Consider the following 12,160-nt stretch of genomic DNA (forward strand, 5'->3'; position numbering starts at 1 on the left):
GTACCTGGGGTTAGGTCTTCAGTATATGAATTTTGGAGGGTCTGTACAATTCAGCCTATAACTGTCCTCTTAAATTACAGGAAGTATTAATAATTAACAATGCTTATCCCTTTATTTAGGACAAATAATCCTTATCCTTGCTGGAGAAGACTCTTGAGAGTCCCTTGGATTGCAAGGAGATCAGTCAACCCTAAAGGAAATCAATCTTGAATATTCATTGGAAGGACTGATGTTGAAGCTGAAGCTCCAATATTTCAGCCACCTGCTGTGAAGAGTCAACTCAAAGGAAAAGACTCTGATGTTGGGAAAGACTGAAGGCAAAAGGAGAAGGGAAGGGCAGCAGAGCATGAGATGGTTAGATAGCATCACCGACTCAATGGACATGAATTTGAGCAAACTCTGGGAGACAGTGGAGGACAGAGAAGCCTGTAGCACTGCAGTCCATGGGGTTACAAAGAGCTGGGCGTGACAGAGCGACTAAACAATGAACAATCCTTACACATGAAGAGGATCCATAACTGTGTAACAATGGGAAAGTCCAGTCCAATGTTAAGGGACTGTTAAGAGAGGCACCTGTAGGTCCCCTGTGGCAGAAACAAGTGCACCCAAAATATGCATGTTGCTGTGAAAGTGCTGCACTCAAGATGCCAGCAAATTTGGAAAACTCCGCAGGGGCCCCAGGACTGGAAAGGGTCAGTTTTCATTCCAATCCCAAAGAAGGGCAATGCCGAAGACAGTTCTAACTACTGCACAATTGCATTCATTTCACATGCTGGCAAAGTAATGCTCAAAATTACCATATACTCCCTCACATTTCTCAGCATCCTGCTCACAGGAAGGCCCAGAGGACTAGTTCTGGCCTTTATGGAGCTCCTAAGGGCCAGTGGATGCTCTCCAGTTCGCCCTTACTTGGCCATTTTGTTACTCAGTCTGACTCTTCATGACCCCATGGACTGCAGCATACCAAGCTTCCCTGTCTCAGGAAGCTTCTTGGCTATGGCAGCAAGAGAAGCTTCATTCTGAATGGATAGAACTGCAGGCTGGAAGCAACCTGGATCCCTGAGCTAACATGTGGAGGAGAGCTGCTCTGGCGTCAGCCGAACTGCACAAACGTTGCCTAAGTAAGAAATAAAGCTTTATTGTGCAAATCACAGAGATCTGGGGCTCAATCTATCACAGCAAAACCTGATCTATCGAACACACTGGTTGTCAGAAGAGAGCTGAATGCTGGGAAAGGGTCACAAAAGACATGTCCATCTCAGACCTGCCGTGAACTCACTACCTAATCTTGCACGGGAAGCCTTATTCCTAACACATGCATGCACTCTGCCCTTGGTTAGCTGGCTATGGTAACAAAGCCTAGAAAGAGTACAGTTTGTTATTCCTGAGGGTTTATATATACAATATCAGCCAAAGACTTTTCTTTCAAAATAGCTATTAGGCTGGGACTTTCTTGGAGATCCAGTGGTTAAGATCTGCCATCCAATGCAGGGGATATGGGCTTGATCTCCGGTTGGGGAACCAAGATCGCACATTGTTGTTTAGTTGCTCAGTCACGTCCATTGTTTTTGTGACCCCAGGGACAGTAGCCCGCCAGGCTCCTCCATCCACAGGATACCCCAGGCAACAATACCGGAATGGGTGGCCATTTCCTTTCTCCGGGGCATCTTTCTGACTCAGGAGCAAACTGCATCTCCTACATTGCAGGCGGATTCCTCACCCCTGAGCCACTGGGGAAGTCTACGTGCTGTGGGACAGCTAAGCCCACGTGTCGCAACTACCGAGCCCCTGCACTACAATCAGAGAGCCCACAGCAAAGACCCCACATGCAACAAAGACCTGATGCGGCCAAAAATAAATATTAGGGAAAAAATAGCTTTGGGCCATCTCCTGAGCAAGGAATATGTTGTGTAACTAGCTCAGGCCCTTAAATCAGAGCCATTTATTTATTTATTTCATCTGTAAATAATGCATCTCCCTGGCATTGTCCACTCTGTGATGTGGTCATTGGTTAGTCCCTGAGCTTCCAGTACATCAGTCTGTTCCACACACTCAGAGCTGCCACCCCCAAAGGCCTCCTTATGTGCACCCCAGCTCAAAGGCTGATGATACACATGTGGAAGGAAATTGCAAAGGCTACGATGTTCCCCACTCTTTACCACCCCCAGACCTTGGTGCCTCAGACATCAGCTCTGAGAGATAGTGTCCTGAAAAGAGGTCTGCAGAAAAGAAGAACAAATATAGACCCACATTTGTCTTTGGAACCAGATGTCTGAAGCGCTCCCTTGACAGAAAAAAAAAACTGCCACAAATAATACACTCATTTACTACTCAGGAAATATGCTCCTTTCATTCAAAAGTGATGACATGAAATTGAACCAGCTCCCAGTCCTGCTCTGAATTATTCTAACTGTGCCTGTAGCACAGAGAGCGTCTTACAGAGAAAACAAATGCATATTCGAGAGGCTTCCAGACGCCCCCCTAAAAATATCAGTCTTGCATTCTTTCTGGATTGGTCTCATTTTATGACACGGCTATACAGCAAGTATTTTATTGACTTAATCTAGTAAAACCCAGCAGCCTTTTAACAGCTAATGTAGATAAGGAGGTGATCCAGGGTGGCTGCTTACTTGGGAGATCTGTTAAGAAACAGTCTTTGTCCTGGTTTAAGAGTTGATGGTAGATGGCGGAAAGGCCGTGATGCTCAGAATCTCGACAAGCCATGTGATTTTGAGAATGGCTTAACACTGCGAAGACCTGGCCCACACAGACACCTCAAAGATGTGTGCTATAAGGACAGCTCAATCTGCAGTTGACTGTCCCCTCTGCCCGCGGTGGCCAAGCTCTCTCATTTCTCTGTGTTCATGGAGGTAGAGGCCATGTCCCCCGAAACCCCTCTGGGACCAGCTCACTCAGGACCCTGGAGTCCCTAAACCATTCGGGCTCCCAGTTTTCTCTTCTTCAAAAAAGCCCATTCGGGCTCCCAGTTTTCTCTTCTTCAAAAAAGCTGGGGTTCCACCCCATGGGACTCTGCTCCATGTTATGTGGCAGGCTGGATGGGAGGGGGAGTTTGGGAGAGAATGGATACATGTCTATGTCCGGCTGAGTCCCTTCACTGTTCGCCTGAAACTATCACAGCACTGTCAATCGGCTATGCTCTAATACAAAATAAAAAGTTCAAAAGAAAAAAGAAAAGCTGAGTTGCATCCAATAATCTCAATTCCCTTTCTGTTCTAAAATGCCCTGATTCTGGAAACAAAGAAGGATTTATCACTCAGTCATGTCTGATGCTTTGCACCCCCATGAATTGGAGCCCTCCAGGCTCCTCTGTCCACAGGCTTCTCCAGACAAGAATACTGGAGTGGGTTGCTACCATCATCAATACTAGCTACACTTTCTGGTCCCCCCACCCCCCACCCCGTGAAACTTCAGAGAGAGCTTCTTGAAGCGGAAACCATGGGCCTCCCGCTTTCTACCATGCTATACTGCACAGGAAGGCCACACAGCCCAGGGGACGCAGGGCTTAAGCAAGTCCATCAATATGAAAAATGTTTTGTGAACAGTTATAAAGGAAGTCAGAACTGGGCCAATGCAAACACCCCATCTGGACTCCCCGTCCATTCTACTCGTCACTTCAATTCCCCCTCACCCTCACCAAGTCCTGAAACAAGGACCAGAATCTAGAGGGGACGTTCACAGATGTCATTTTTCATGCGTCATTTTCAGAGCCTTAAGCTAGTCTGTGTCTTGCTTAAGCAGACATTGAAATGGGCTTAAGCATGTGAAGATTTTATTAGGGCAGATGCCTTTGAGAAGATGGGGAGGGAGGCTGGGGAAAGTCAGGAATTCCGGGGCTTCCTTGGCTCGGACAGTGAAAAATTTGCCTGCAATGCAGGACAAGGTTCAATCCCTGGGTCGGGAAGATTCCCTGGAGAAGGGAATGGCAACCCTCTCCAGTATTCTTGCTTGGAATATTCCATGCACAGAGGAGCCTGGTGGGCTACAGTCTATGGGGTCACAAAGAGTCGGACACGACTGAGTGACTAACACTTTTACACTCTCACAAGGAAAAACCTGAACTCTTCCCCTCCAAAAAAAAAAGAGTTGATTCACCTTGAACAGCCATTTGCAGTACATCAGGCAGACAGAAGTCTGCAGGCACCCCTGTAGCAATGAGGCAAAGCCAAAAATGCCCTGAATGCCCGCACCGCAGTCCCCTCTTGTATTCTGTCTGTTGCCAGGCCAAGAACCTTACTTAGAAGCCGACACCCCTCTTTTCAAACACACTCTTAGTTTTCAGACGTACCAGTCAATAAACAAAGCAGTCATAGTGAGGGAAAAGTGTATTTCACAGTCGTTATAAAAGTACATATATTTCATAAAGGTGACATAAATACAGTCCTTACTTATGACCAAACCGTACAACCAAAGCCACCCTGGCTTCCGGATATCACACGATGATAGTCGTCACTTCCGGCAGTAACCGCACACAGGCTGGCCAAGCTCACGGGTGCAGACTAACAGGAGACAGCCATGGGTCCAAGAGACAAAACACGCTCTGTACTTACCAAAGGGATACTCAAGGTCTCCATATAAATATAATAAAATAATAAAGAACTCAACATTTCTCCTCTCACTCAATCCCATAGATTTGTCAGGTCCCCACACACGCAAAACACGGGTTCTCCCCTTCCTCACTGACCCCCTCACCTCTCACTGGGCTTGGAATAAACCTGAGTTCACAGTTCAAGCTGCCAGTGGTGATACAGTCAGCTGTTCTGGAAGCGTGCCAGGATAGAACACGCCCCAGCAGGCAAACACAGCGATGCAGGAACGCTCATGGTCTCGAGGCCAGTAAAACACAAGAGAGAGACATAAGAGCTTAGACCAAGTTCTCGGGCAAGCAGCCTGCAAGCCTGTGGAGCCACACTTGCAACTGGAAACCATCTTCAAAGAGGCTTCTTCACCGATCAAAAACCCAGCACTCCGTGTCAAATGGAGAGAGGGACTTCTCAGCTGCTGCTTTTCTTCCCTCTGCTTAAAAAATTTAAAAAGCTCTATTTTTCAATGGAAAGTTCCAGAACCTGGTCTGGAGCCATCCAAATGAGTGCCACCCACAGTGGGGAGTCTGACCTCCTCCCAACAAGCCCCAGGGCTGGGGCGATCCCCAACAAGGCGAGGGGAGCAGCCGCCCCGGGTCTCGTCAAGATCAGCCAGGGCTGGGCACGGCCAGGTGTCCCCCCCTCTTCGCTCACTCAGGGACACCTGGGGCAGAAGGAGGTCACCAGTGCGGAACGAGAAGAAAGGAAGACCCACCCTCACCGCTCTCTGGCACAGGCTGGCTGCTGGCGGAAGTGAAGGCAGGCTTTGCAAGGCTCCAGGGTCATGGACTTCCTTCGGATCAGTGGGCCGGGAGGACTAGCCCTGGGGTGGCCCCAGCAGTGGTTTCTGGTCATGCCCGCACCAGCCAGCAGTTGAAGACGCCAAGCCACAGTGGAACCTGTCTGTGAGCTGACCTGCATCCAACCTGTGCCGATTCTTCTTTTGCCAATTCTGTTCATGGCCGAGTGGTCCCCACCAAGGGCCAGGGCCCCGGCCCCAGTGGAGACAGCTCCTGGCAGGCTCCAAACTAGACACAGTCAGACAACACTGGGGTCCACAAAACACATACACAGGGACGGCACGGACACAGACCCAGAGGTGCATCTTTGGTTCCATCCTTGGCAAAAGGTGTGAAAACCGACCACAGATTCGAAGCCTTGTTTGAGGAACACTGCTTTCCTCAAAGAAGATACAGTACTGTATTTTGAACGTGAGTCCCTCCACACGAGCCTTTCACTGCTCATGGCAAACTGGCTGAGCTCTAAACCACACTTGTTTCCTTAGCAGCTTGAACACTGCAATGCACAGAGCTAATGGTGCCTTCCGGGCATGTCCATATTCAACCTTACCTGTCTTCTCTTTCTAAATAACTGACTGTAACTATGCTCTGCACCTTCCAGAAGGATCTGGGCTCTGTTGATCTGATGGGAAGGACAGGTGGCCAGCTAGGATCACGTCCCCTCCTGCAGGCCACCACGGGCCAGCGCCACTAAAAACATCGCCTGGGCAAGCCTTGATGGGCTCCATGCTCATCCTCTTGTGAGAACAGGAGTTTGGTGAAATCACTTCCCATCTCACCACCCGGGTTTCTAAAAATCATGTTGACTCAATTTAACGACATCACATAAAGAACAATCACCTTTGGAGAAGATACTAATAATTCAACTGTTAGCAAGTTTCAACCAAGTGAAAAAAAATTCCATCAAGACCCTGCTTGGCAAATGAGTGTCCCACATTGGTCCTTTCCATTCACTGGGGACCCCACTGTGGGGATCAGTCTTGGACCCGATCGGAGTGGGTGATGCTGGTTTCTAAGCTTCCTGCCCATCTTCCCCAGGGGTTCCTGAAGCTGGGCTCTCTGATGACCAGCTCTTGCCACCCTGCAGGGAGTTCCCTCTATCAAAGGAGGGGAAACCGTGGCCTGGGTGAACCATGCTGTGCTTCCATTGCCACGTGAGTGCTCATATGAGACCAGCCCACTAGAGGCACACACAGCACACAGTGCAGAAACAGCTCAGAAGGGCGTATCGTCTGGGCAGGCCAGAGGCCAGTGCAGGGTTCTCCCTGCAGCCCAGCTGAGGGAGGGGGGTGGAGGGCCAGTGAGCAGGCGGGAGGAAGGAGGCCATGGGTGACGGAGTTGGCCGCATGGACAGCCAACCCTCCTGGGAGTCTGCAGTGGGGACCCTGCATGAGACCAGGGCATACAGGCTCTGGGTCTGTGGGCTTCAGCTGTAGGGACAGCGAATGTCAGGAGGAGGTGAGGATTGTGAAGGGTGCTCCAGGAGAGGCGTGAGAGTCTCCGCACCCTGACGGATTTGCACTGCTTTCCTTAGAAACGCCCGGATCCCCTTCGCCGGCACAGGTTAGCACTGGCCTTTGACCCCATCAGCCAAGTCGAAGGAGAGGCTTGTGGGGGCCAGGGGCTGCAGCGGGGGCACGCTGGCCTCCAGGGGCCTGTCTGCAGGGGGCTGCAGGCTCTGATGCCGTTTCCTCAGCATCTGTCCGATGCCCATCATGGGGAACCTGCCTCGGCTCTTGACACAGTTGGGGCTCCCCAGGGGTTGCGCGGGGCCATTACCGGGACCCGGGGCTGGGGAGCACATGCCCTCCTCTTTGGGTGGGCTGTTCTTATCTTCGTGAGCAAAGGAGACCAGAGTGGGGTGCAAAGGAGTTTGGAGAGGCGACGGGCTTCCGGGCAGCAGGATGGGCGAGAGTGTCCGCTCACAGCGAGCCAGACCCCCAGGGGAGTTCAGAATCCTGTAGTGATGGGACGGGGAGAGCAGTTCCGTCTGGCCGTCGCGATCCACGGACTCGAAGGAGCGCACCATATCCAGCAGCAGGGGGTCTTCTTTGACGGGGAGGCTGGTGCCCCCAGGCCCCTGCTGAGGGGGCTCCGGTTTCTTCACGATCCTGGGGGTCCTGGGGGGTGGCACGGGGATGAACTCCATGGAGGAGGAGGCCACACAATTGGAGTCCGAGGTTTTGCGAAAAATATTGCGGCAGCCGAAGGAATCTGCACATCAAGAAAGAAAAGGAAAGATGAAGACAGCCACACAGTCAGCACCCACGGCCCTGTTCCCATGTACTTGGACCTCCAGTTTCACCGAGATGGGGTGGGAGGTGCCCAGGGAGGTCAGATGGGACCAAGGAGCTCATGGCTTCCCACTCTCCCCACGGGGAACTGGACGGTCTTCCTGGAGTGGAGGGGACAGAAGGCTGGTGACAGGAGGCCTCCTGGGTTCTGACTTGCCTCATGGCACCAGCTTAACTTCTGCTCTCCTTTCGGTTGCTTAAAACTCTGGACCCCGCCCAAGAGCCTCTGAATGAAAAGGTCTGCGGCTCAACAGGATGACCACAAAGCTGCCAGAAGCATGTGGATCCCAACTCACTGAGGACTTGCAAGTTTGGTCCTCAGATAATCAAAACCAGAAGGAAGGTTTTTTCGTAACTTTAAAAAAAAAATTATGGTGAAAATTACATAACATAAATTTTAAACTGTTTATGTATTTATTACTTAACCTCTTTTAAGTGTACAGTGCAGTTAAGGACATTCACACGGCTGTGAAATAGAACTCTTCACTTGCAGATCTGCTAGTGGTTGTCAGGGGCAACTGGTCTATACATCTGACTACTCTAGCTCCCTCATGTAAGGTGGAATCTACAGTATTTGTCCTTTCATAACTGGCTTGTTTCACCGAGTACAGTGTTCTCCAGGTTCCTCTGTGCTGGAGCATGGGTCAAAATTTCCTTCCCTTTTAAAATTTTTATTTATTCATTACTTTCGGCTGTGCCGAGGCTTCATTGCTATGCGGGGCCTGCTCTCTAGGTGCGGTGTGCAGGCTTCTCATTTTGGTGGCCTCCCTTGGTGCAGAGCATGGGCTCCAGTGTGTGTGAACTTCAGCAGCTGCAGCTCAAGGGCTCTAGCGCACAGGTTCAACAGTTGTGGTGCATGGGCTAACTTGCTCCTCGGCATGTGGGATCTTTCCAGATCAGGGATCAAACCTGTGGCTCCCGCACTGGCAGGCGGATTCTTTACCACTGAGCCACCAGGGAAGCCCCAGAATTCCCTCCCTTTTAAAGACTCTCTCATGACCTCCGGTCTCCCCGGAGCCTCACCCAATCCTGAACAGGGGTGAAATACTCTTCATCTATATATTTCAGGCAACCAGCCAACTCCCGTGGCTTCCATCTCAAGCTGGCACAGGCTAGAATCCAGGTTTGCAGCCTTTGGCAGAGAAGAAAGGGAAAACCCCTGGCATTTGGCGCTGAGGGAAGTGAAGCCAGGTCCACATGGATCAAGGCCTGACTTGGTTGCTGCTCCTACCATCACCCCTGACAGCCCTGTTGGAGTCCGGAGGCAGGAACGAGCTGTTGCCACTGGGAGCGATTTCGGCGACAGCCAAGGGCACTGGGAGTCCTCTTCCCCCTACATAAATATATACACAGATTCCCCAAATAAATCTCCTCCTGGGGCCAGCACAGATGCCTGAGATTCACGGGCAGAGAGAAGGGAAATTTCATTGACGGCTAACGTCTCCAGCGTTCCAGCTGGCACGTGAGCCCCTGCCCTTCCCTGAGATGGCTGTGTGCCCCAATCTTGTAGCCCGGCTTCTCCCTCCACCCCCTTCTGCTTCCTCTGTTTGCCTAGAGGTGTAAATCCTGGCAGGATCCCTCCCACAGGCACCCTCCTCACCCCACCCCAGAGTCAGCCCCGGGGCAGAGACCTGGGCCCTGCATGGTCTCCAGCGAGAAGGGCAGAGTCACCCCCGAGTCTTGGGCATGTGGGCTGGCTCCTCCTCACTCCGTTCTTCCCGGGAGGGAGTCAGCTACCCTGGTCAGCAGAGAGAGCTCTAGAGCCAGGCTGCTGGGCTGGAAATCTGGACTCCATCACTTACCAGCTCCCTGACTTTGGACAACTCTCTGTGCTATTCCTCACCTCTAGAAATGGGGGTGAGAATGATCTCACCGGCTGAGGTAAGAGCTGAAGCAGTGCCCGCCACACCGTGAGTGGTCAGTGTGAACAGTTAACACAGGCTCCTCCGCGCTCCTCGGCAACAGACTCCCAAGTCCCAGGACAAAGGCAAAATGCAGAGGAACAGACGACAGTTGACCCAGGAAAGTACCAAGGAACAGACTCGACCTCTGCAGCTACATAAGTGAGTGAAGTCGCTCAGTCGTGTCTGACTCTTTGCGACCCCATGGACTGTAGCCCCCCAGGCTCCTCCGTCCATGGAATTTTCCAGGCAAGAATACTGGAGTGGGTTGCCATTTCCTTCTCCAGGGGATCTTCCTGACCTAGGGATCAAACCTGGGTCTCCCGCATTGCAGGCAGATGCTTTACCATCTGAGCCACCAGGAAAGCCCGCTACAAAGTTAACCCCAAATATGCAGCTACTATCTAAACCGTCCTTTGGGGAACCCACAGGATGCCATTGTCGAGGGCCCGGATTCACTGCTGGTTCCAAAGCCAGAAAGGAAGGTCTCCCGAGGAGGGACAAGCACAGTCTCTGCAGTGGGGCCCCTGCCTTCCTGACGCCTGCAGAATGAAATGGAACCAAGTAGATCTGCTCTTCCCTGGGTGACAGCTGGTCCCTCTTAGAGTCAGAAAGACCCATGCTACTGTTTTGAATGTCCCCAGCACTTTGCCAACAAAGGTCCGTCTAGTCAAGGCTATGGTTTTTCCAGTTGTCATGTGTGGATGTGAGAGTTGTACTATAAAGAAAGCTGAGGACCAAAGAATTGATGCTTTTGAACTGTGATGCTGGAGAAGACTCTTGAGAGTCCCTTGGACTGTAAGGAGATCAAATCAGTCAATCCTAAAGGAAGTTAACCCTGAATATTCATTGGAAGGACTGATGCTAAAACTGAAGCTCCAACGCTCTGGCCACCTGATGTGATGAACTGAGTCATTGGAAAAGACCCTGCTGCTGGGCAAGATTGAAGGCAGGAGGAGAAGGGGAAGACAGGATGAGATGGTTGGATGGCATCGCTGGCCCAGTTGACAGGAGTTTGAGTAAACTCCAGGAGATGGCGAAGGACAGGGAAGTCTGGCATGCTGCGGTCCATGGAGTCGCAGAGTCAGAGATGATATTGTGACTGGACAACAACAAACTGCTTTCCTGCTGGTTAATGTCAGACAGCCGGAGCCCTCCTGGAACCTTAGTTTCTTCATAGTTAAAGCAAAGGGATCGAAGGCTGGACGCCACCACCTCTCCCATCCCCTCTGGAAGGAGCACGGGCCTCTACTCCACAGGTGGCTTCAGGACACCCACTCCTAGGCTCCCTGTGTCCCCTCCAGGCCCTCAGGGTGTGTTGAGTCTCCTTTCCGTATCCCTGGATGCCTGCTCCAGAGGAGGAGACCCATATCCATCAGTTACCTCATGTGCTGGATGATGAATGAGGGAAAGCCCACACGTGTTTCTCATTGAAGTGAAAAGTGAAAGTGTAAATCGCTCAGTTGTGTCCAACTCTTTGCGACCCCATGGACTGTAGCCCGCCAGGCTCTTCTGTCCATGGAATTCTCTAGGCAAGAATACTGGAGTGGGTTGCCAGTTCCTCCTCCAGGGGATCTTCCTGACGTAGGGATCAAACCTGGATCTCTTGCATTGGCAGGCCAGTTCTTTACCATCTGAGCTATCAGGGGAGCCCTTATCTCACTGGATCCACCCAATAGCTCTGACAGATAGGTTTCCTTTCACAGGGAAGGGAATCAATAAAGATCCTCAGAGGGTGAGGAACTTGGGCCGCCACCAGCCTCAGAGCTGGGTTTAAGCACCCTACCTCCACCCAGAGCCCAGACCCTGTGGATCACATGTCACTGCCTCTCAGGGTGTACTTTTTGGGGAAGGCTTTCACAAGAGCATGCCCCATCCCTGCTCCTGAACCCTGATCTCTGCCCCCCAAAACTGAACACCGATGCCTGGTTCCATGATACTATGCACCCCAATCTCAGCTACTTCAATAAAATACCAAGCACCCCAGTTTCTACTCCCACAATGCTATGCACCCTGGTATCTGCTCTCCCACAAAACCATGCACCCCAATCTCACTCTCATAGTACCATCCACCTTGACGTCTGCTTCTTTGACATCTGCAAAATCATCCCTCCCAATCTCTGCTCCTGTACCCCATCTCTACTCCTGCACCCCAATCTGTTCCTGCATCCCATCTATACTCCTGCACCCCATTTCTGCTCCTGAACCCCAATCTCGGCTTCTGCACCCCATCTCTGCTCCTGCACCCCAGTCTCTACTCCTGCAATACTTTACACCCTGATTTCTGCACCCACAAGCTCCTGCACCCCAGTCTCTACACCTGCAATACTTTACACCCTGATTTCTGCACCCACAAGCTCCTGCACCCCAGTCTCTACACCTGCAATACTTTACACCCTGATTTCTGCACCCACAAGCTCCTGCACCCCAGTCTCTACACCTGCAATACTTTACACCCTGATTTCTGCACCCACCCCGCCTCTGGTCTCTCAAATCCCGCCCACACAGGTGAACCGCATCACGGAGTCAGGACTTTACTTGTTCTCTCCTTGCCTCTCAAGCAT

General features: G+C 51.4%; 1 protein-coding gene across 1 annotated transcript in view; it reads right to left on the reverse strand.

Annotated features, from left to right (window-relative positions):
- Nucleotides 1-4,338: 4,338 nt before the first annotated feature.
- Nucleotides 4,339-12,160, reverse strand: part of HUNK (hormonally up-regulated Neu-associated kinase) — a 125,003-nt gene continuing 117,181 nt past the window's right edge. The window contains exon 11 of the mRNA XM_061134175.1: nt 4,339-7,615. Within this exon, the coding sequence (XP_060990158.1) occupies nt 6,966-7,615 (650 nt within the window). The 3' untranslated portion in view covers nt 4,339-6,965. The remainder of the gene's footprint in view (nt 7,616-12,160) is intronic.

This window comes from Dama dama, chromosome 31 (assembly GCF_033118175.1).
Source record: "Dama dama isolate Ldn47 chromosome 31, ASM3311817v1, whole genome shotgun sequence".
Lineage (NCBI taxonomy): Eukaryota > Metazoa > Chordata > Mammalia > Artiodactyla > Cervidae > Dama > Dama dama.